Source organism: Carcharodon carcharias, chromosome 6 (genome assembly GCF_017639515.1).
Source record: "Carcharodon carcharias isolate sCarCar2 chromosome 6, sCarCar2.pri, whole genome shotgun sequence".
Taxonomy (NCBI): Eukaryota; Metazoa; Chordata; class Chondrichthyes; order Lamniformes; family Lamnidae; genus Carcharodon; species Carcharodon carcharias.
In genome coordinates, this window is record NC_054472.1 from 173,566,513 (window position 1) to 173,592,545 (window position 26,033).

A 26,033-nucleotide genomic window follows, 5' to 3' on the forward strand; every position below is an offset into this window, starting at 1 on the left:
TATATGCCCCCACTGTCTTCCCAGTGTTGTCCGGAGAACCCTCCTAATATTCTGTGAATAGAGTACTTCTCTGAGCTAGTTTTTATGGGGAGAGCATGCTGCTTGTTCCCAGGAGATAAGTCAGTTCCAAACCGACTGACTTTAGAAAAGGTTCCTGCAGCAATAACACTCTCCAGGCAACCTAAACAATCTGAGGGTCAGAATTCCGTCTGAATGGGAGGAAGCCCTGCCCTCGAGAGCTGGCAGCCAATCAGATTGTCTGGCAACTCTATCAGTCCCAACAATGCCAGAATTCAGTAGTGGGCACTGTAAGAAGCCCCACAGAGATTGAAGGTACACAGCGGACCCAGGCAAGTCCTGGGATTTTAAGGTGGGGAGGGATCGCGAACCCGAGGGAGAGCAGGTGAGGAAGGTGAGGTGATGGAATTTCGGAGGCCAGGTGGGTGGCACAAAGGAGGGGGTAACATTTTGGAGGTTGACCACTGATGCATCCCTTGAATGATGTGTCCCCACTTCCTTCCTGCCCTTCTACCAAAGTTGCTTAAAAACAGTCTTCCCACTCTTTTCCAACTGCTGCGGCCCAGTGGGGGCAGTCTGAGGGCCTTAAGTGGGCAATAATTGGCCTCTTAAGGGCCTAAATAGGCCTAAAGGCAGGCAGGCTAGTGGGTGCCTTGCCCATCCCTTCATAGTATGGGAACAGGTTGGGGGTGGATGGGAAGGTAGCGGGCTAGCCACCCAACATATTTTACTCACCCCACCCACCACACACACACACACACACACCCCCCCCACCCCCCGCCCCCACAGCTGAAAACATGCCTGACCATAAAATCCAGCCCTCTGTTTCTGCCCAGCCCTTGCACCAAGGTCTCCAACGCTGCATCAGACAGCCTTGAAATGTGCCCTCTGGCCTGTTACACCATTTTTCAGTGTTCTTTCTATTCAGGCACTTCCCCTGTCAGCTCCAGTACCTCACAGAATCACACAGAATCACAGTGCAGAAGAGGCCCTTTGGCCCATTGAGTCTGCACGGACATGTGAGAAACACCTGACCTACCTACATAATCCCATTTACCAGCACTTGGCCCACAGCCTTGAACGTTATGACGTGCCAAATGCTGATCTAGTTAAAATGCATCTTCCTTTTAAGAGGTGTGGACTAGCTTTAAATTGCACAGACTAACTTTACGTGATGTAATGCTAACTTTTCAAGACTTTATGTGACTGTCATACCTGACTGTATGCTACAATCAAGGTAATCAGCAGGCAGCATAAACTTTAGGTACTAGCTGCATTGGAAGTAATGAAATATGAAGCTAGTTTCAGTAATGGTGACCATGATAACTATCAGCGATTGTTGTTAAAAATAAACATCTGGTTTACTGATGTCCTTTAGGAAGGAAATCTGCCACCCTCACAGTCTGGCCTACATATGACTCCAGACCCACAGCAATGTGGCTGGCTCTTAACTGTCCCCTGAAGTGGCCTAGCAAGCCACTCAGTTCAAGGACAATTAGGGATGGGCAACACATGCTGACTTTATTAACGATGCCCACATTCCATGAAAGAATAATTTTTTTTAAATCCCTGTGCCCATTTTCATGCCTTATACAATTTTGCTGTCATTAAATTAGATGATTAATACTTGCATATAATGTAGTGCCAAAGAAGTCTGCTGTCTATGATGACCTACTGGATCTTTCATGCCAAATTTATGCCACTATGAGAGAAGGTGTAACAAAAAAATGAATCTTTCAAACATTACCCACCCTTATAACTGGCTCTTGAAGCCAGAGACGTATAAGTGTCGCCAAAGTGTAGTAAAGTAATAACAGCATGATAGGATTGACATGTTGGGGCCAAGACATATTGGGATTGGCTATAATCTTCCAGGTAGTTGTGCAGTTTGTTTGGATCACTGGTGATACACCAAACAATCTGTTAAAAGAGAGACAAAGAGAGATAATAAACTTATTACCAAGGTCAAAGTTGCAATAAAGCTTTACAAATTACATATTCATTTTTTAATTGAAAATGCTGAGAAAAAGAATTAAATAAAAATAATAAGAATTAAAAAACTTCAATGGAAGGAAAATTGGATGGGATGTCTAACGAGCATACAATATTGCCCATTTTAAATCATTGCCAAACTCCAATATGAAACATCAGGTTTCCAGCTAAAAGGTCTTGGTGTTAAATCATCATTTAAGATAGTAAGTTCATAAAAGTTCATAAAAAAGCCACGCTACAAAACAAAACAAATAAGCTTTGGTTGAAACAATAATTAAGCCTAAATAAACATAAATTAATAGGGACCAGTAAATTTTAAATCATTGTGTACTTATATTTCCAGATGTATTAACATTTATCAGCACAGGTCTAACCAGAACTAATAACATAATTTTCCAAAGTAGTGTTGGATGAAAAACTGTAAGAAATTGTCCCATGATCTTCCACTATATGATGATCACAAGCAAAGCACTTTGCTGCTCTCAAGAAATCTTAAGTGACAAATGTGAAAAAATAATGATAGCCACTTACTGGCTGGGACTTTACAGGATCTGGAGGGGAAAGAGGGAGGTGGAACTGAAAACGGGTGGCAATGGCCCTCCAACTCCCATTTCTGGAGTGGTCTCACATCGGCTGGCCAAATAACAGCTGACAGGTAGGGTGGCTGACCAATCTGAGATGGCAACCGTGTTGTCACCTGTCAAGGTAGGAAGTGCTGATGCCATGATTAAAGGGTCACTAATACTAAGCTCTGATTCAGATGGCCTTTGCTGCAGCACTCAGCACTGCCAAAAGCCTTTGAGCATTCAGGCCTGCAAGCAATCCAAGGACAGTCATCCCTCCTTCAGCCTCTGACCAGTCATTCCTCCAACAGCCTAGGAAGAACTCTTGAGGAGAGATGTGCTTGGCAGCAAAGAAAGATTCTGGGTGCCTCCATAGTTGTGTCACCATTTCCTGCATGTTCTCCTCCAGACTACAGGGGCAAGGCAGAAGGCTCTTTACCCCACAGCTCAATGGAGCAGTGGCAAAGCTGGAGGGCAAGAGGATGCCTAAAGTATCCATCAGATCCTGGTCCTTGACAGGTGAGCAGGAAGGTAAAAGTGTACCTTAGAATAGAGGAGTAATCCCAGTTTTCAGCTTCTGGGAGCTCCTCTCAGGGTCTTCTGCCTGTGGATAATAGCTCCTCAGTCTCTCTGCCAGTGGCACCAGCATCTTGGGTAACCATGATGATAGAGAAGCATTCTGCACTAGTGCAGGAGCCCCACAGGATGCTGGAATCCACCAGGCCTCAGGCAGCCAGAGGATGTCTGCCAAAGTCATCCCAAAACAAGGGGTAGAAAGGTGAGGTCTGCTTCCACTACAGCTTAGCAGCAAAGTGGAAGCATCAATTAGGAGCACAAATAAACGAATTAAGGTAACACACTAGATGCAGATGAGCTACATAGGTAATTCGATAGTTTGCTTGGTGCAATGATTTATGTAATTCATGCCTTATTCGGTTTCTGTAAGTTTCCATCCATTCCTGGCGGCCCTCTGGCTGTGTAAGTGTGACATGTGTTGACCTAAAGGCTGGCTGAGGGCAACCATGGCACATGTGGTCATCTTTTGTACACTGCATAAGCACTGGGTGCCAGTGGGTGAGGGGGTTGGATTTAGAGCAGAGGTCAACTGCATTGGTATAGGTGGAAGGTAGACCTTTATTTGGTTAGATAGCAGCAGTGGGAAGGATCAAATTGTGTGCACTTAAGTGTCTGCATAAACAGTCACTTGGCAGTAAAGAACTTGAATATTGCTAAAAATAGAGACATGTTGCTGAAGCTTTTCATCTCGCACTCATCAGGAAAAATGCAAGAATGCCAAATTTCAAACAATCACAACAATTTATACTACAAGAGAAAAGAGTGATGATTCGTTGCCAAATCAACTCTGATTGACCGAGGCATTGCCATGGAATAAGCAACGGGGAATTACAGGCTCCTCAAGCTCCCCCATAATTCAAAAAAGGTGCAAGGCTTGAACATATTCCTTTTATTTGCAGAGAACTGGTCCCTGCGTATGAATGTATGCCATATGTATGAACATAAGAATTAGGAGCAGGAATAGCCTACTCGGCCACTTGAGCCTGCTCCGTCATTCAATAAAATCATGGCTGATCTGATTGTAACCTTCACTCCACATTCCTGCCTACCCTAGGATAGCCTTTTACCCCCTTGTTTGTCAAGAATCTATCTAATTCTACATCAAAAATATTCAAAGACTCTGTTTCCACTGCCTTTTGAGAAAGAGAGCTCCGAAGATTCACAACCCTCAGAGAAAAAAATTCTCATCTCTGTCATAAATGAGTGACCCCACAAGAGGAAACATTCTCTCTACATCCAATCCGTCAAGACCCCTCAGGATCTTAAAGGTTTCAATCAAGTTGCACCTTACTCTTCTAAACTCCAGTCGATGCAAGCTAATCTGTCTAGCCTTTCCTCATAAAACAACCTGTCTGTTCCAGGTATTCAGAACATAAGAACAAGGAGCAGGAGTAGGCAATTCAGCCCCTCGAGCCTGTCCCACCATTCAATACGATCATGGCTGATCTCATTTCGGCCTCAACTCCAATTTCCAATTAGTCTAGTAAACCTTCTCTGAACTGCTTCTGAGGCATTTACATCCTTCTTTAAATAATGAGACCAATAGTGTACACAGTACTCCAGATGTAGTCTCACTAGTGCCCTAGGATGAAGTACATCAAGGCCTGAGGATTTATCAGCCTGTAGCTCCAAACAATTTGCTCAATTCCACTTCTCTGGTAATTATGATTTTCCTGAGTTCCTCCCTGCCCTCCATTTCCTGATTTATGGCTATTTGATACTGTCTTTAACTTTTTTGGTTAACCATGGATGGTGGGTCCTCCCCTTGCAAGTTTTCTTTTTCACTGGAATGTATCTATTTTGTATATTGTGAAATATGTCACTTCTAGCAAGTGCAAATGAGCCAGGTTATGAGCTCAACTGATTATCTTAATTTGGTTGTTAGTGTAACCATTATGCACTCAGGATTGTTTAGCAAGTGCTGACTAATCACAGAATCACATCTAACAGTAGGTGTTTTGTTTTGAGTTTTGCAAGCGTAGGCTGTTTGAGCCCAGTTTGTATTCTGCTTATTACAAACAGTTGAAGGAACATGCTGTTTGATTCGATCAGCCAATTATTCGAATGTACAGCCTATGTAACTGGCATTGCATCGGTACTGAAATTCATATACTACTCAACTGTATGATAGGCAGAATTTTATGAGTCTTTATGGACTGATAGCAGCATCCTGTTAGAAGAAAATGCCACTCGTATAGCCATCCTGCTGTCCTGATCAGATCATTATACACTTTGTATTACACAAACTTGCAAATGGGCCAAGGGCTGCCACTTTTGGACCTGAAAAGTTCCCAGATTGCTTCAAATTACCCTGGAAAGGCAAAGTATCTCTAAAATTTGAACAACAGGTTAAGCAAGCCGTTTCACACTGTTACCATGCAGTGTGTCCTGGTGGGTGCAAGACAATATGCTTCGGTAGCATGTCTCTCTTTTCAGCAATATTCAAGTGCCTATATTTTGGCACCTTCCATATGGCTATTCATGCTCTTTTTTCCCCTTTCCCAACCTGTTGATTAGGATGATGTGGCTGGTCATCAGCTTCGTCGTCTTCATCCTCAGCAGCCGGGGCCACCCCCCTCTGCAACGCTGATTATGTAAAATGCAGCAGATGACCATGATCTGGGAAATCCTCACAGAGACACTGTGAGGTGCCCCACCAGAAAGATCCAGGCACCTGAATCTCATTTTGAGGAAAGTGACGGTCTGCTCAACGGTTTCATGGGTCACCATGTGGTTCATGTTGTAGTGTTCCTCTGCCTCTGTCGTAGGTTCCTCAATAGTATCAGCAGCCATCTCTTCAGTGGGCATCCCTTGTTGGCAAGAATCTATCCTTGAAGAGGGATGAAAATTGAGTGTCAGAGTACGTAAGTGTTGTGGCTGCTCCCAGGGTACCATAGTTGCAGGATGTGTTGACGGTGGCCACAAACAAGATGCACATCGAGGGAATAAAATCCTTTCTGGTTAATGAGAGCAGCTGACTGGCCTGTAGGAGTCTTGATGCATGCAGTCTATGAGACCTTCCATCTCTGGGAACCAATGATGGTGCCAAATCCTCTGGGTCTCTCGGCTTGACTGTCCACATCGTGATGTAGGTACTGGCTAGCTCTCATGAAGAGGGCATCTATCACCACCACTGCAGTGATGTGCAGCTGATCAGCTGATGCCACACACATCTACAGTGGGACCCTGGAATTAACCAGAGGTATAAAAATTTAGGGCTATGATAATCTTGAAGGCCACTGGCATTGGGTGACGACCAGTGCAACCAGAGCACACCCCCTCCACCAGCATGTCATAAAAATTGGCCGCGGCCTCTTGGGAGAAGCACAGTCCATGGCAAAATTGCCTCTCCGAAATCTGCAGGTAGATCATCCTTTGTCTGTAGACCTCGGCCACTATACACATCCCTGCAGTGGTCATCTGCCATTTCTCTATCATGAGGCTGCACATGCAAGTGGCTATAAGGTTACTGCTGTGCCGATCCACATGCCTGCACCTCCCTCCCTCTCAGGTTTTCCTCCTTCCTGGAGAATCCTCCTCTGAAAGAATGATGCCCATGGCAATTGGGCACTGCCAGTCTGAATGGACCACACTGCCAGTCTGAATGGGCTACCCTGCCAGTAGCTGCTGCAATGCTGCCTACCCTATGCCCCCACTCTGGCCCCTCTCAATTGAACCCCAAGCCAGGACCACATTAGCTTGCGTGGTGGGGGTGATGGGCTCGATCCCAGATCAATGACTTCCTGACTAGGTCTCCTGCATGACAAACAATGTGCCCACTCTGGACCTTCCTACCTATGATGGTAAAATGGCAGATGATTGCAACAATGACATCAGTTGTTACCTGTTGCTACCTTTTAAAAGTTCCTAGCATCCCATGCCCCCCTTAACGCTTATTGTTAAATCCAAAGTGGCCGATAAAATCATTGTCTATTGTATCAGTAACAATGTTAATTGCCTCAAAATTGGTTCTTTTGAAAACAAGAGTGGCTCCCCTATGCAGGTTCCCATTCGCACTGATAAAATGTGATGAAAGCAAAATACTGTGCACGCTGGAAATCTGAAATAAAAACAGAAAATGTTGGAAAAACTCAGCAGATCTGGCAGCGTTTGTGGAGAGAGAAACAGAGCTAACATTTAGAGTTCATTTGTGTCCTGGTATAATGATATTGGAAGGCCAACCCAACAACGCCCCACACAATTTTATTGTCCCTGTCTCTGTTGCTGTCCGTTTCAGAGGCATAGAAGAATTTTCCCGTCGGTGAGCGGGGGCGGGTGTCCCAACGTCACCGAAGGTCATTTAGATTGTCAGCGGCTGCGCACCCGCCGAACTGTCAAAGGCGTATTAGGCCCTTAAGAAAGTCATTACAGCTGTTAAGAATGCTGCCTGTCCAGCCTTAAGGTTGGCAGGCAGGCGAAGAGCCCGGGCGGCCTTCGCATTTTTCATGACACCTCATCCACGGGCGGGATGAGGTTTCATGAAATGTTTTAAAATGTAATAACAATTTGTACTTTTATTCTTTGACATATCCCCACTCATGTGATAGTGTCACATGAGGGTACATGTGTTAAAAGTGTTACAAACCTTCATTTCAAACTTTAGCACCGAAACCAATCTCCCTGAGGCACCTCCGCATGCGCGCGAAAGAGCCCAGGGAACCTTTCAGGGAATTCCCCTCCCATTGCCTGCACAGGGAATGCTCAGCGCTTCTGGGTGTGCGTCATGCTGGGTGGGCCTGAATTGGCCCGCCCACGTAAAATGGCGGTGCGCATCCGATCAGGTTTGCGCTCGCTCCTGCCCACATCCACACAATCCACCCGACAGGGGGAAAATTCTCCCTATGAAATCCTAGTCACCAGAGTTATTTATTGTTAAAATATTTGATAAAAATAAAAAAAGAACAAACTTTTATTTACATAGTGCCTCATCATATCCTCAAGACATGTGCTTATTGAACAATTAATTGTTTTTGAGTTCAGTCTGTGCTTTATGTAAGCAAATACAATGGCCAACTTAAACCAAAGTCCGGTTAGCGGGCAAACTCCCTAATCTTCTTTGAATAATCCCATGGGGTTATTTTACGTAGACTTGAGCAGTATTTGAGACCCCTATTTCATTGTCTATCTAAAATGGGACTGTCCAACTGGCAGCCAACCGAAGATGTTTTGTGCAGCCCACAAGATTTCATAGATATGTGTCTTTTTCTTCACATTTAGTTTCTCCTGAATGTTGCTTAATGATTAGTGATTATTTTCAGATTCTAATATCAATGGATGAGTTAAAGTTCCAACATGTTTTCCCATACTGAGGGAGTGCTGGACTGTTTCCATGGTAACATTCAAATGTCTTTCAGTCTTATGTCCTTTTTTTAATTAATTCATGGGATTTTGGATGTCACTGGCTAGACCAGCAATCATTGCCCATCCCTAATTGCCTTTGAGAAGGTGGTGGTGAACTGCTGCAGTCCATGAGTTGTAGGAGCACCCCAATGCTGTTAGGAAGGGAGTTCTGGGATTTTGACCCAGTGGTAGCGGCGCTATCACTCCAAATCAGGATGGTGTAAGGTGTGGAGGGGAACTTACAGGTTGTGGTGATCCCATGCATCTGCTGCCCTTGTCCTGCTAGGAGTTAGAAGTGGCAAGTTTGGAAGGTGCTGTAAAAGGAGCCTTGGTGAGTTTTTGTAGTGCATCTTGTAGATGGCACAGCACTACTACTTCTGTGCATCAGTGGTGGAGGGAATGAATGTTGAAGATGGGTTGCCAGTCAAGTGGGCTGTTTTGTCCTGGATGGTGTTGAGCTTCTTGACTGTTGATGGAACTGCACTTATTCAGGCAAGTGGAGAAGATTCCATCACATTCCTGACTTGTGCCTTGTAGATGTTGGACAGACTTTGGAGATTCAGATGAGTTACCCTCCACAGAATTCCCAGCATCTGACTTGCTCTTGTGGCCAGAGTATTTGTATGGCTGATCCAATTCAGTTTCTGGTCAATGGTAACGCCCACGATGTTAATGTTGGGAAATTCAGCAACGGTAATTCTATTTAACGTCAAGGGAAATGGTTAGATTCTCTCTTGCTGGAGATGGTCATTGTCTGGTACTTGTGTGGCGTGAATGTTACTTGTTACTTATCAACCCATCCTGAATATTGTCCACATCTTGCTGCACGTGGACAAAGACTGCTTCAATATCTGAGGAGTCACAAATGCAGCTGAACATTGTGCAATCATCCACGAATATTCCCATTTCTGAGCTTATGATGGAGGGATTATTGATTAAGCAGCTGAAGATGGTAGGGCCTAGGAAGCAACCCTGAGGAGCTCAGGCAGCGATGTGCCAGGACTGATATGATTGACTTCTAACAACCACAGCCATCACCTCTGAGCTAGGTAGGACTCTAACCAATGGCAAGATTTCCCCATGATTTCCATGGACTTTAGTTTTGCTAGGGTTCCTTGATGCATCAGTCAAATGCTGCCTTGATGTCAAGGGCATTCGTTCTCACCTCACCTCTTGAGTTCAGCTCTTTTGTCCATGTTTGAACCAAGACTCCAATGAGGTAAAGAGTTGAGTGACCCTGGTGGAACCCAAATGGAGCATCAGTGAGCAGGCTATTGCTGAATAATTGCCATTGGATAGCACTATCGACAATTCCTTCTATCACTTTGCTGATGACTGACAGTAGACTGTCATTGGACAATTTGCCCTGCTTTTTGTGCACAGGACATGATGGGGCAGTTTTCCACATTGCCAGGTAGATGCAGTGTCTTGGCTGTATTGGAACATCTTGGCTAAGGGCACAGCTAGCTCTGGGGCACATGTCTTCAGCGGTATTGCTGGATGATGTCAGGGACCATAGCCTTTGCCGTACCCAGTGCCTTCGGTTGTTTCTTGATATCACATGGAGTGAATAGAATTAGCTGAAGACTGGCAGCTGGTGGGGACCTCAGGAGGAGGCCGGGAATGATAATCAACTTGGTGTTTCTGACTGAAGATTGTTGCACATGCTTCAAATGTGTCTTTTTACTGATAGAACCATAAAACCATAGAACACTACAGCACAGAAAAACAGGCCATTTGGCCCTTCTAGTCTGTGCTGAAATATTATTCCTCCAGTCCCATTGGCCTACACCCAGTCCATAACCCTCCAGACCTCTCCCATCCATGTATCTATCCAATTTATTCTTAAAACTTAAGAGTGAGCCCACATTTACCATGTCAGATGGTAGCTCGTTCCACACTCCCACCATTCTCTGAGTGAAGAAGTTCCCCCTAATTTCCCCCTAAACCTTTCCCCTTTCACCCTAAAGCCATGTCCTCTCATGTTTATCTCCTAATCTAAGTGGAAAGAACCTACTCGCATTTACTCTGTCTATACCCCTCATAATTTTGTAAACTTCTATCAAATCTCCCTTCGTTCTTCTACGGTCCAAGGAATGAAGTCCTAACCTGTTTAACCTTTCCCTGTAACTCAACTCCTGAAGACCCGGCAACATCCTAGTAAATCTTCTCTGCACTCTCTCAATCTTACTGATATCCTTCCTGTAGTTAGGCAACCAGAACTGCACACAATACTCCAAAGTTGGCCTCACCAATGTATTATACAATCTCACCATAACATCCCAACTCCTATACTCAATACTTTGATTTATGAAGGCCAGTATACCAAAAACTTTCTTCACAACCCTGTCTACCTGTGACGCCACTTTCAGGGAATTATGTATCTGAACTCCCAGATCCCTTTGTTCCTCCACACTCCTCAGTGCCCTACCATTTACTGTGTATGTCCTACCTTGGTTTGTCGTTCCAAAATGCAACACCTCACACTTTTTTGCATTAAATTCCATCTGCCATTTTCTGGCCCATTTTTCCAATTGGTCCAGATCCCTCTGCAAGCTTTGAAAGCCTTCCTCGCTGTCCACAATGCCTCCAATCTTAGTGTCATCAGCAAACTTGCTGATCCAATTTACCACATTATCATACAGATCATGATATAGACAACAAACAACAATGGTCCCAGCACAGATCCCTGAGGCACACCACTAGTCACTGACCTCTAGTCTGAGAAGCAATCATCCACTACCACTCAATGTCTTCTCCCACACAGCCAATTTCGAATCCAGTTTACAACCTCTCCATGGATACCAAGTGTCTGAAACTTCTGAACTAACCTCCCATGTGGGACCTTGTCAAAGGCCTTACTAAAGTCCATGTAGACAACATCCACAGCCTTTCCTTCATCTACTTTCTTGGTAACCTCCTCGAAAAACTCTACAAGGTTTGTTAAATACGACCTACCACGCACAAAGCCATGCTGACTATCTTTAATCAGCCCTTGGCTGTCCAAATAATTGTATATCCGATCTCTCAGAACACCTTCCAATAATTTACCTACTACTGACGTCAGGCTCACTGACCCTGTAATTACCTGGTTTACTTTTGGAGCCATTTTTAAACAACAGAACAACATGAGCTACCCTCCAATCCTCCGGCACCTCACCCGTGGTTAAGGACATTTTTCTGCCAGGGCCTCTGCAATTCCTACACTAGTCTCCCTCAAGGTCCGAGGGAATATCATGTCAGACCCAGGGTATTTATCTACCTTTATTCGCAGTAAGGCAGCAAGCACCTCCTCCTCTCTAATCTCTATATGTTCCATGACACTACTGCTTCCTTCCTTATACACTATGCCAGTTTCCTGAGTAAATATTGATGCAAAAAAAATGTTTAAGATCTCCCCCATCTCGTGAGGCTCCACACATAGATGACCACTCTGATCTTCAAGGGGACCAATTGTGTCCCTTACTATCCTTATACTCTTAAGGTACTTGTAGAAACCCTTCGGGTTTACCTTCACATTATCTGCCAAAGCAACCTCATGTCTTCTTTTTGCCTTCCTGATTTCCTTCTTTAGTATTTTCTTACATTTTCTATACTCTACAAGTACCTCATTTGCTCCTTGTTGCCTATACCTGCTATACATCTCTCTCTTCTTCTTAACCAGATCACCTTGAAAACCAAGGTTCCCTATGCCTGTTAACTTTGCCTTTAATCCTGACAGGACCATGCAAACTCTGCACTCTCAAAATTTGAATGCCTTCCACTTACTGAACACATCCTTGCCAGAAAGCAACTTATCCCAATCCACTCTTCCTAGATCCTTTCTCATTTCCACAAAATTGGCCTTTCTCCAATTTGGAATCTCAATTCGAGGACCACACCTATCCTTGTCCATAATTAACTTAAAACTAATGACATTGTGGTAACTGGACCCAAAATGTTCACCTACACATACTTCTGTCACTTGACCTGTTTGGTAATGATGTGCTGGGCTCACTCATCATTGAGGATGGGGATATTTGTGGAAACTCCTCCTCCAGTTAATTGTTTAACCATCCTCCACCATTTATGACTGGATGTGCCAGGACTGCAGAGCTTAGATCTGACCCGTTGGTTGTGGGATCACATAGCTCTGTCTATCATATGCTGCTGTCGCTGTTTGTTATGTAAATAGTTCTGTGCTGTAACTTCATCAGGTTGACACCTCATTTTTAGGTATGGCTGGTGCTGCTCCTGGCATACACTCCTGCACTTCTGCACTTTTCATTGAACCAGGATTGATCCCCCAGTTTGATGGTAATGGTAGAGTGGATGGTATACCAGACCAGGAGTTGCAGATTGTGGTTATATACAGTTTTGCTGCATTCCCACAGTGCCTCATGAATGTCAAGTTTTGAGTTGCTAGATCTGTTTGAAGTCTATCCCACTTAGCATGGTGGTAATGCCACGTAACACAATGGAAGGTATCCTCAATGTGAAGGCAGGACTTTGCCTCCACCATGATTGTGCGGTGTATCCAGAGTACATTCCATGCCCTTGCCATTCTAAGTGGTGTTCAACCTGGAGGAGTATGGATTCATCAGCTGATGCGGGGGAGCGGGGGGAGTTCCAGGGGAGGGAGGGGCGGTGTGGTGGTAACCAGCAGGTTTCCTTGCCCATGTTGGTCCTGATTCCAATGTGACCTCAATAGGGTCCTGATCGATGATGAGGACTCCCAAGGTTACAGCCCCAGACAAGGCTGGCCATGCCGTTGTCATTTCCACTGCCTAGTTCGATGTCGGGTGGTCTGTCCGGTTTCATTTCTTTTAGACTTTTAGCTGTTTGATACAACTGAATGACTTACTAGGCCATTTCAGAGGACATTTAAGAGTCAACCACATTGCTGTGTCACATTTTTCCACAAAAAAACTTTCATGCATTCACATCAAGGCAGTCCTGACAACATCCAAGTTTTGAATGGATTAATTGGCTTGCCATGAATTTAAGGCATACTGGTGTTGGGTATAATTTTATACTTTTATAATGGCATTGTGTTGTAAAAATAAACTCTGATGACGGTAATTAAGGGTGAACATGTCTAGAGAAAGAAACATAGGCCTGAACATTTCCCTCGTTGGGCACATGCGATTAGTAGGACCCGGAAATGGGCCCCCGACCGCGAATAGCCCCCAACCGCAGTTTCACGCTGGCTGGCCAATTAACGGCCAGCCAGGGTGAAATGTGTGCTGAAAAGCTCAGCGCTGCTGGGGTGGGGACGGGAATAGGGAAGGTGACAACATCATCGTGGGTTCTGGCGAGCGCTGCAAGGCAGCTCCCTGAAGGCACACTGCTGCCTCAGGGAGTTGCAGACCTGCAAATAATAAAGCAAAGCATGAAAAAGCTGCAAAAATGTCTGTGCAGCACAATCAAACACCTGAAAGCATACCTCATAAAAATGCTGTCTCCTGATATTTATTGTTATTTTATTTCCTAACAGAGATTTCATCCCATCTTTGGATGAGATTTCATGAAAAATGTAAAGGCCACCTGGCTGATTGGCCTGTCTGCCAACCGTAAGGTTGGATGGGCCACGAAAAATCGCGTTCAATTGTGCCGCTAATGGGCTTAATTGTCGGCAGGTGCACTTTTGACTGTCGCGTGTGCCTACCAAGCGAAAAATTGTGCCAGTGATTGATGATGCTGGGATGTGTGCCTGACTTGCCTGACGTCACCTCACATAATTTTGCGCCCGATCGGGTCAGGTGTGTGCCCGCCCGTGGGACGTAAAATCCAGCCCATAAAATCCAAGGTGAAAACTGAATATTTCAACAATGGTGGGGGAGTGACTAATTAATTATGAGTAATTACAGAAAGTTTTAATGTCTAGTTTGTATGCAGGTGATATCTGTTACAAAAACATGAAAGGTGAGTGTCATTATGAAACACTGCACGAAGAACAATTTGAAAAATATGCAGGAGTATCCTGAGTGGCTGTGATTGAAGACTATAGAAAGAAACTGAAAATACAAAAAGATTATTTTTCTTCATTGAATAAGGTGCAAACATCAAGTCTTGCAGCATGTTATGCAGTGGGATTTGAATTAGCAAAGTTGAAGAAGCCAGTGATGGCAGCATAGTTAAAAAATGTGCAATTGAAATGGTGAAAGCTTTTGATGATAATGGTCACATTGCAAAATTTAAAACTGTATCTTTGTCTCTTCGGCCAGTGTCATGGAGAATAGGACACATGGATAGACATGAATCTGCAAAGTTTCATGATATTATTGACAAATGTTATTTTTCCTGTGCTTAGACAAGAGCATTATGCAAACTGACGTAAGTCACCTTCTACTCCCTGTGAAAACAGTTCCCAAACAAAGGTACGTATAATTTGTTTGTTTCTTCTCTCTTGTAAATGTTTTTCGGACCCAATACTTCAATTCTTATTTGTGCTCTTATACTTTGTATATCATATTACTATGTGCAAGAGATATTGTTTTAATTGAGGGTAAAAGTATTTCATTTTAGTATTGCAGCCCGTGGATGCATGCCTAAGGTAAAATGGGCCCCGCCTTATTGTCTTAAGTTGGACAGCCCTGATCTAAAAGAAGGAAACTCCAACAATGCAGCACTCCCTCAGGAAAACACTCCCTCAGGAATGCACTGAAGTGTCATCTTAGTTTAAGCGTTCATGTCAGCACTGGGACTTTATAATAGATATTTGAGAAACACACAATGTAAGAGCAAATCAAATTTAAAATAGAAATGGCATAGTATTATTCAGGTTAGGTACGCTGCCAGGAACTTTATATTCCACAAACACTTAAAATTTATGGGGCAGGTGTTCCTGTGTTCAGTAAGCCTGGATGTACTGGAGCACCTGGGTACAATGACTACAAGAAAATCAGATGGGTAAGATTATATGCATCTAAGGAACCTACTCTATTTTCTGTTATTTAAATTAAAGACAGAAATTGGATTGGCTCCATTAATGTGTGCGATTCTCATGGTTTTCCAGTTAACCAATCAATTGAATAACCCAAGATGTAGGAACAAGGATGTCAAAGTACTATCAAGACAACATGGAAATCGGACATAAAGAAGAAACCTATCAGAAACTGTATGTGCTGACACCAAAAGGAAAGATTTTTCAGTTTTTCATGGACCTTGTGGGTCCATGAAGCAGATTTCAAGATTACCTACCCTACCTTATATCCTACATAATCCAACTTTAATATGTTCCTTTCCTGAAGATTCAATTTCTGTTACAATCACAGCCAATGTTATTTGCTGAGCAAGCCAAATCTCAGAGAGAAACTTGTCTTACTGATCATCATCTTTTTTTGAAAGCAAGAGAAAGAACTGCTGACCCCAGAAGCATAGAATCCCAGTAACACTTTCAGGATTTTAAAATTGAAAGAAAAACTTAAGCACACAAGATTAAAGTTACACAATTTACAGTTTTACAAAATATCCCCCAAAAAAACTCACTTGGTCAGAACACACAAGTAAACTATTTGGCAACAGCTCCCTTATAGGTTGTTAACCATAAAACTCCAGTAATATTACCCAAGGCAATAGCTGTTGATACCATACAACTTCTCACTCCCTTCCACTCTGCTGTGGAAATCCAAGAAAGTTCAGAAAACAAACTGCTTTCTGTGACAAAGTCTTTTCTGATTTGACTGGATGGCTGTATCAGATTTCACACCTTTTCTCAGCACAGAGCTGGTCTCAGGAAATCTTCCCCACAGAGCCACCACAACTCAACTAAACATCTTTCCTTAAATACTTTTTCCTTTTCATCTTTGTTCTTCATAGTTCTTAAATACCTCTTTGAACTCAACTTTTTCCAAAATATAAAAATCTTTCACGTTTTCCTATTGCCTCTGCTTTTGGGTCAGATAAAACTGTCAGGAAGAGACATTAATGGATATAATGTTATTGGAATTTTTTTTTAAAAATTGAGGTTTAGCCTGTGTGTGTGCTACAATGAGACTTTACATTCAAAGGGGAAGGCTGGGTATAACAGAAAGGAGTTTGTGTCTGCAGGTCAGAGGCATATAAGATCTAACTCTGTAAGCCTACCACTGTGTCTGCAAAGGAACAAATTGAAAGGAACCTCATTTTGAATTCGTAAGATGAAAAATACTTTAAGTCTATTGGTTATTGTTGCCTTAGTGGAGATTAATTTGGGAATTTGTTAAAAGTTATAATAGTAATTTGTATCCATGTGTTTAATTTGTTGTAAATTAATAAATGTTTCGATTCCTTCACCCCACCCCACCCCCACTAGGGCTATCTGTACCTTGCATGTGCTGCTTTCTACCCTTAATTAGCACATTCCTTAGATAATATCACCACCTTCAACACCTTTGTCCTTTTGTCTGTGACATCTTTCGGTTATCTCCACCTATCACTGGCCCTCTATCCAGCTCTACTTGTCCCACCCCCCTTAAACCAGCTTATATTTCACCTCTTTTCTATTTTTACTTAGTTCTGTTGAAGGGTCATTTGGACTCGAAACGTTAACTGTGCTCCTCTCCGCAGATGCTGCCAGACCTGCTGAGTTTTTCCAGGTATTTTTGTTTTTGTTTTTAATGTTTCATTCAGTTTGATATAAAAAACTCTCAAGAACTGGTGGTCTTATTCCTGAATTTAGAGCTGCAACTCAAAACACACCAATTGAAAATATAGGTTATGACAGTTGTTTAAAGTCTCCCTCTGGGATTTTAAATAACTCAGTCTTTACAAACTGCTGTGTCATAACAAAATTTAATAACCTTCCCTTGTTTACTCATGAAATCCTGTAAAAGTTCTTTGTCACTTCTAATCTCCCCTTTGAAATTTAACAGCTGAAAAGTAAAGTCCCTAGTTATATCATAATGCAAATTTTAAAAACATAAGCCAGAATTTTACGTTTGACATGCAGGTGCGCACCCGACACACATGAGTGTAATATGAGATGCAATAACGTTGGGCATGCTTCCCGATGTCATCGCACACTCGCATGATATTTCGTTCGGCAGGCATAAGGCCATTAGCGAGCTAATTAACTTGAAATTTACGCTGCCCGTCCAACTTAATGGTTGGCTGCCAGGCGAAAAGGCCAAGCAGCCTTTACATTTTTTATGAAACCTCAGCCACGAGCATGATGAGGTTTCGTAAAGCTAATACAAGTTAAATAAAAACTTTATTTTGAATTTAAAAACATGATCCATCTCATGTGACACAGTCACATGAGAGGACATGTTTCATTAAATTTTTACTGTCTTTATTAATTTTTTTAAAAAGTGCTTCAATCTCCATGAGGTAGCTCCTTGCCTCAGGGAGACCAAAGCACTCTTTCGCGCACATGCATGAACTGTGAGCCAGGCCCACTCTCCCCCCTCCCCCCGCCCACACAGGTAGCGCTCAATGATGCTGCTCGTGATCCACACAGGGCACGACTACGTGAAGTCAACATGTGGAGCCGATCGCGGGCGGCGGTCGGGACCTGCTCCTACCGAGCTCGCCCAATGAGGGAAAAATTCTAGCCCAAATCTCTTTACTTGAAAATCCAGCTTCACCATAGCTCCTCATTATACAGACACACACACACCACACCCACCCCCCTTCTTTACAGAATACCACCATGTTCCCAGAATATTTATCAAAAAAACCTCAGGAACCAGCCTGCGTTTACATAGAATTACATAAAAATTACACAAAATAAACGGGCCCTCTGGCCCAACTGATTTATTTGTGCTCTACATGAACCTCTTCCCACCTTACTTCACCCAAACCCATCAACGTATCCTTGTATTCCTTTAATCCCTTATGCACCATTTAATTTTGCTTAAATGCATTTATGCAGCTCATCTCAACTACACCGCAGTTCTATTCTAACCACTGGGTAAAGACGTTTCTCTTGAATTCCTTATTGGATTTATTAATGATTACCTTACAGCTCTGCCTTTTACTTTTGAACTCACCTACAAGTGAAAACATTCTCTCCATGGGCTGAATAATATGCTGTGCCAGTGTGGGGGAGAGGTGGGTTCCGCACCTGTAGGTTGGCAGCCTTCCAACTTCCGGGCGCACTATTGGAACGCGCTCAATAAAGCGCTCATTGGAGCAATTGACTTTGCAGGATAGGTTTGAGGCCTTCATCCCACCCAGTCAGTATTGGAGGGCATCCCAAGGTTGTTGGCTGTGACCTGGAACGAGGACATGGTCAGTTTTTTAAAGGGCCCCCTGGAATGGGACAATGTCAGGGAATCCAAAAAAAGTCGGCATTTATCAGAGTTTTGAAGCTTAAAAGGATGTTAGAGATTTGCAGACTTTTAAGGTGAGTGTGCATTTTTTTGAGTTCTGATGTGTCCAAAATCTGCCACTGAACAGAGGAGGCTTTATTTTTGAACCCAAACAAGTTTTCCACAGCTTTGCATAGAGGAGTTGTCTAGTTGTTACATGTTTCTCTCCAAAGATATCAGAGCCATCGGACTGAGAGAAAAGGCAGGGTGAAGGACCAACCAGCCCCTCGATTTAATGATGACTTCCTCACATCCATCCTCCATGCAGTGTCATACAGAATCGAAATGTTCACTGTATTCCTCTCCGCAGATGCTGTCAGACCTGCTGAGTTTTTCCAGCTTTTGCTTCTGAGCAAAACACGTGCTGCCTGGGAAGAGCTAGACAAGGAGGTCAGCAGCGTTGGGCTGGTGAGGAAAACCGGTCTCAATTCCAGAAGAGACTCAATGGCCTGATGAGGGCGGCCAGGGTGAATAAGTACATGTAAGTCCTTAGGATGCTACAGGGTGCCGTTGCAAATGCAGTAGGAATTTGAGTTTGGCTGGCACTCCAAGGCAGCATTGTGCAACAAACATTGCTGTTAGCATTGATGTCAGCGTACTCTTAAAACTTTGGTCCAGTTGAAAGTTGGGGTTTGGCAGGCTGTGCAGATGAGGGATGTGCATAACATCTAGGCTACCAGGCACTTTTCTAATAATGTGTCAGTGGCATGCCATCAAATAAGCTGACAGTGCTAATGAGTGCAATCTTACAAATCTTTTCAGGAGAAGCGTCCCTACCATGCCCAAGAGTGATTCCGGACTTGCAGGGTTGTGCCGAACCAAATGGTCTTGACTCCATTTGAAGAGGAGGTTTTGATGCTCACTGACACAGAGTCATCCAGGGCCAGTGGCAGAGGTAAGATTGGAGGTAGGCATGGGTCTGGTGAGATGGCAAATGGCACCAACCAATAGAAAAGGGGAGAGGACAGTGGGAGGTGGATGAAGGTTTGTCATGATACAATGATGCCAAACCCTGGGAAGCTTCATAATTAGAAGCTTCAAAGGTTGGTACATGTGTGTCTGCATTGTCTCATCCCTTATGTTGGACATGAGTAATGTTGCAGAGCCTAGTGACTTTCTGCAGATGTTGGAAGGTCCATGATGACCAATAATCCCCTTACTTATGTCTCTCTGTCACAGGTGAATCCTCTTCTGCAAACCCTCCTCCGGATGCCGTATTGCCACATCCCTCTGAGGAGGAGCAAGAGCCCTTGGAGGATGCAGTGTCACACCCCCTCTCTGTCCCAAGCACCTTCGCAAATACTGGCATCCCGGCAGGGATCTGTGCATCAAAACGGGGCATACACAATCTGGCGAGGGCACTTTACAATCACATGTGTAGCTGCCAGAGAGTATGGTGGAGCAGGCCTCAGGCAGTTGGAGGAGTGTCCAGGTTGATCCAGAGACTCATTCTGAGTTCGATGATGAGCCTCTGGAGTTGTCTGTGGGGCGGGAGATGCTGGATGTTCAGAGTGAGGCCTGTGAAGATTTGGTGGGTATACCAGAGGGGTTGCATGCTCTGGTCCAGACTGTGGAGGTGTCCATCAAGGCCATGTACACTGAGGTCACCCACTCTTCGAGACAAAGCTGCCTCCATGAATAGGCTGCTGACTGTCCTAAAGGGGCAAACCAAGTGTATTGCTGACATTTGTTGAAATGCGCTCAAACCTGCATACCATCGTCCTGGCTCTGAGCTCAGGGGCCCAGAGCCAGGACAACAGGGGTCTGGGAGCATGGGGTCAGACTCAGCTCCTGAGGCCTCACCGGAAGGCAGGGAGGACCAAACAGTTCTCGTGGCGGAGGATGAGCAGCAGCCGCCACCATCTGGACGCATCTCTCAGGGCACTTCTGATGGGGGCAGCATCTCCTCAGCCCACCCACCGTTGACACAGTCTTTGTACAGTGGTGACAGAAGATCCTCTTGCCTTTCAGCAGGAGTCTTCCAACATGGCAGGCTGCTCAAGATCCGCAACCACACAGAGGACACCTGTCAAAGTCATTCAGGCCAAGGGAGGTGGCAGATCAGCAGCCTCTTTCCAGTGCAGCAGCAAGTGAGGACTGTGCCGGAGTACTTGTAATCAAAAAAAACCCAACAGTAATCACCAAGAGGGATACTTGGGTCAGTAGCTTATTCCTGTGAATGTAACTAATCATTGTAAGTTTGTAAATAAACACAGACCTTATATTCCCTCATGCTGATGTTTTTATATTAGACTGTGGATGTCGGACTTGTATTGGGAGATAGACGAAAACGTCATAATTTCAATGCAGGGGAGGATGCTTCATGTGTTAATGTTTGGAAAGGGTAAGTGTATGGACATGACAGTGACATGTCATCCATTGCACATGGAAATAGGTTTTGACACATGGGGCAGAATTTTCTGCATGTCGGGCGGGCAGGCCCGACCCAATCTCCAGCGGACAGGAAGCCGATCCCCGCCAGAGAAGCGGGCATTGCCGCCATTTTAAGAGGGCGGGCCTTAATTGGCCCGCCCAGCATGATGTCCGCCGGGAAGCGCTATGCACTTCCTGTGCGGGTGGGGGTGGATTCCCCAAATGCAAGAGTGCGCTCTTTTGTGCATGGGCACGAAAGAGCGCACATCTCTCTGAGGCTAAGTGCTGCCTCAGGGAGATCGCTGAAAGATTTTCAACCTTAAAAGTAGAAAAATAAAAAAATCATTAACATATCCCCCTCATGTGACAATGTCACACAAGATGGGACCTGTTAATAAATTTCACACAAACTTTAATAAACTTTTTTAAACCCTACATGAAACCTCATCCCACTGGTGGATGAGGTTTCATGTTTCTTCGGAAGCCCGCTGGGGCTCCTGGCCTGCCCGCCATCCTTAAGGTTAGATGGGCAGGTCTTTTAATTGTTTTAATTATCCTGTCAATGGCCTCAATTGGCCATTGACAGGTCGGTGGGCGGACAGCTGATCTTGCTGAGCCCCCGCCTTCCTGAAGATTTAAATATGGCGGGATGATGTCGGGGGTTCCCACGACGTCATCCCGCGTCATTTTCGAGTCGGCGAGCGGGCCCCGCCCCCTGCTCACCGACGGAAAAATTCAGCCCATGGTGTCCACACATCTCTGAGGGTGGGACTTTTGACACCATTGAAACCTTTGCCTTCTTAAGTTATCCCTGGTTCACAGCCATCTATGCTATCATGGCCAGGGCCTTTGAACTGAACATTACCATGTTCCCTCACCCTCTGATGAATGATCCCTATCTGCTGTCCCCTCATCCTCCACAACATCTCGTCTTTGAATAGCGATGTTATGAAGGGCGCAGCACACTATGACCATGAGGGACACATGTGAGGGAGCAAACTACACTGCCCCTCCTGATCTGTTAAGGCATCTGAACCTCATTTCCAGAGGTTGATGGTCTGCTTGCCAATGGCCCTGATACTTCTGTGGCTGTCATTGTATCTCCTCTCCGCTTCTGTTCTGGGCACCCTCACAGGTGACATGAGACATCTCTTCAATAGGTACCCTTTGTCACCTATAAGTCATCCTTCCAGGTACCTGGCACATACCTGCATGATCTGTCCAGCTGGACGTTCCCAGCAGGAGCCCTTATGGCAATATGTGTACAACCAATGACTCTCTGTATCCTAGGGAAACCTGAAACCACTGAAAACTTATCCACTGTGGGAGATGTAATTCCTTGCCCTTCGAAACATAGCACCAGTGAAGATCTTGGTGCGGTTATGTGCAGCAGGCTGTATTATGCCACTGAGGTCTCCACATGCTGCCTTGAAGGAGCCTATCATGAAGAAGTTGAGCACAACAGCGACTTTCAGAGCTACAGGCATTTTTTTGTTCATTCACAGGATGTGGGCTTCACTGGCGGCACCCGCATTTATTGCCCATCCCTAGTTGCCCTTGTTCAGGGACATTGCTGTGAGTCCAGAGTCACATGTAGGCCAGACCAGGTAAGGGCAGCAGACTTCCTTCCCTAAAGGGCATTAGTGAACCAGATGGGTTTTTACGACAATGGTTTCATGGTCATCATTAGACTTTAATTGCAGATTTTTATTGTATTCACATTCCACCATCTGCCGTGGCGGGATTCAAACACCGGTCCCCGGAGGGTCTCTGGATTACTAGTCCAGTGACAACACCATCACGCCATCACCTTCCCCCGTAGTGAGTGCCCCTCCCAACACAGTTGGAGGAGATCTCTCCTGCGAGCATATCACAGAGTGATGTGACCGTAGATCTTGATAGCCTGAGCCTTCTCTTGCATTGTGTCTCTGACATCTGAAGATGACTGAGTCTCTGTCTGTATACTCAACGGGCTGCATAAGGTCTTCTATGACTCTGCTGAGGTTGTAAGACCTCTGGGTCTAATGCAGCTCTGGCTCCATCATGCACCATCACTGCATCCTGGACCTCTCAATCTACCCTTCTTCCTCTCACTCTCCTCTTCCTCCTCCTTCTCATCCCCCTCTCCTCCTCACTGGAGGTTGTGTCTCCCAGCAACACCACAGTGCCATTTTTCTCAGCTACTTTCAAGCCTGGGGTGATGGAGAAGGACTAAATAGAGCACTCAGCAGGTGGGTAAAAGGCCTCTTATTAATATAAGTTTTAAATGAAAACTGCTTTTTGAATGAACCACTCCCAGCAGGTACAGAACTCTCGACTGCTAAGATGAGACTCAGGGCTCAGCTGAACCTTTCAACCCTGTCCTAACAAGCTGCCTCATAAGAGAATGGGAATCCACATGACATCAAACAGAATCCGCAAGTTTATTACCACTGACATTGCATATTATTCCAATCAATTGGGTCAGTAACAACGTTAAATAACTACTTAAATAAAGTTTGAATAATGCGGGCAGGGTCCTGATTTTAAGCCCACCCACCTGCCGTATTATTTGAAAGTGGCGTAATGACATTGGGAATTTAAACCAAAGTCATCACACCCGATAATACATTGGTGGGGGTGGGGAATGCTCCCAATTTGTGAGCATATTATTCAGCCTTATGTCCACTTCAACCAAACCCCTTCAGAATTGGAAGGATCTCTACTGGATCAGTCCTCAGCTTTCTCTTTTTTAGAGAAAAGAACCCAGGTTGTTCAATTAGAACATCTCAGTTCCAAAATCAACCTCGGAAAGGATTTTGCACCTTCTCCAGTTCTTGCAATATTTATTCTTATTACCTGCATGCTGCTTAGACATTCAAGTCTTTAAGGGTGTTAACTGCCACAGCCCAAAGTGCTTTATTTGGGAGCCTAGTCTATAAATCCACAATTCTGTGGGATCAAAATATCTTCCACCTCAAGTCTTGCTTACCATTTATTACTTCCATTCTCATGTTCTCTGTGTTTGTGCTTATAATTCAAGACTTTGTGTTTAAAAAGCCACCCATCAGAATCTTGCAAAATTCAACAGCAACTTACATTTATGTAGCACCTTTAACATAATGAAACATCCTAAAGCACTACAAATTCTGGTAAATCTTCATCCTCTCCAAGGCCTTAACACCTTTTCTAAAGTGTAGAGCCCAGAATTTGACACAACATCCCAACTGAGTCCTGACCTATGCTTTATAAAGGTTCAACATAACCTCTTCCCTTTTGTACTTTCTGTACATCTTTTTAACAATTGGTGAACTTGTCCTGCTACCTTCAAATATTTGTGCAAATGCTGAGGTCTCCCTGTTCCTGCATTGCGATGGCATAGTGGTATTGTTACTGCACTAGTAATCTAGAGGTGAAGGGTAATGCTCCTGGGACTGGGGTTCAAATCCTGTCAAAGCAGATGGTGTAACTTAAATTCAATAAAAATCTGGAATTAAAAGTCTAATGGTGGCCATGAAACCATTATCGTCTGGTTAGGGAAGAAAATCTGCCATCCTATGATTCCAGACCCACAGCAATGTGGTTGACATTGAAATGGCCTAGCAAGACACACAGTTGTATCAAAGCACTACAAAGCCTCAAAAAAGGAATGAAACCAGACAGACCACCCGGTGTCAATCTAAGCATCGGAAATGACAATAGCAAACTCAAACTCAGCCCTGTCGACCCTTACTAACCCCAAAATCTTCCTTGCTAAATTGGGAGAGCTGTCTCACATACTAGTCAAGCAACAGCCTGACATAGTCATCCTCACGGAATCATATCTTACAGACAATGTCCCAGACACCACCACAGGCCCAGCAAAGATGGTGGCACAGTGGTATACAGTCAGGAGGGAGTTGCCCTGGGAGTCCTCAACATTGACTCTGGACCCCGTGAAGTCTCATGAAGTGCTGAGCAGATGATCCATCTCAGCCTTCTCCGGAGGTCCCCAGCATCACAGATGCTGGTCTTCAGCCAATTCGATTCACTCCATATGAGATCAAGAAACGACTGAAAGGACTGCATAATGCAAAGGCTATAGGCCCTCTCAATATTCCAGCAATAGTTATGAAGAATTGTGCTCCAGAACTTGCTGTGCCTCTAGCTAAGCTGTTTCAGTACAGCTATAACACTGGCATCTAATCGGCTATGTGGAAAATTGCCCAGGTATGTCCTGTACACATAAAGCAAGACAAATCCAACCTAGCCAATTACCGCACCATCAGTCTACTCTCAATCAGTAAAGTAATGGAACAACAGTGCTATCAAGCGGCACTTGCTTCGCAATTTCCTGCTCACTGATGCCCGGTTTGGGTTCTGCCAGGGTCACTCAGGTCCTTACCTCATTATAGTCTTGGTTCAAACATGGACACAAGATGAACTCACGAGGTGAGATGAGAGTGGTTGCCGTTGACATCAATGCCTCATTTAATCAAGTGTGGCATCAAGGAGCCCTAGCAAAACTGGAGTCAAAGGGAATCAGGGAAAATTCTCCACTGGTTGGAGTCATACCTAGCACAAAGAAAGATGGTTGTGGTTGTGGTTGCTCCAGGACATCACTGCAGGAATTCCTCAGGGTAGTGTCCTCGGCCCAACCATCTTCAAATGCTTCATCAATGACCTTCCATCCATCATAAGGTCAGAAGTGGGGATGTTTGCTGATGATTGCACCATGTTCAGCACCATTCACAACTCCTCAGATACTGAAGCAGTCCATGTCCAAATGCAGCAGGACCTGGACAATATCCAGACTGTGGTTAACAAGTGGCAAGTATCATTTGTTACTTGTGCCAGGCAATGACCATCTCCAACAAGAGTGAATCTAGCTATCGCCTCTTGATGTTCAATGTCTTTATCATCACTGAATCCCCACTAG

At 44.5% G+C, this 26,033-nt stretch overlaps 1 protein-coding gene across 1 annotated transcript in view; it reads right to left on the minus strand.

Moving 5' to 3' along the window:
• The window catches only part of LOC121279061 (piezo-type mechanosensitive ion channel component 2-like), a 1,076,252-nt gene that overhangs the window by 374,250 nt on the left and 675,969 nt on the right, over positions 1-26,033 (minus strand). Inside the window, exon 8 of the mRNA XM_041189919.1 lies at positions 1,770-1,938. Within this exon, the coding sequence (XP_041045853.1) occupies positions 1,770-1,938 (169 nt within the window). The remainder of the gene's footprint in view (positions 1-1,769; positions 1,939-26,033) is intronic.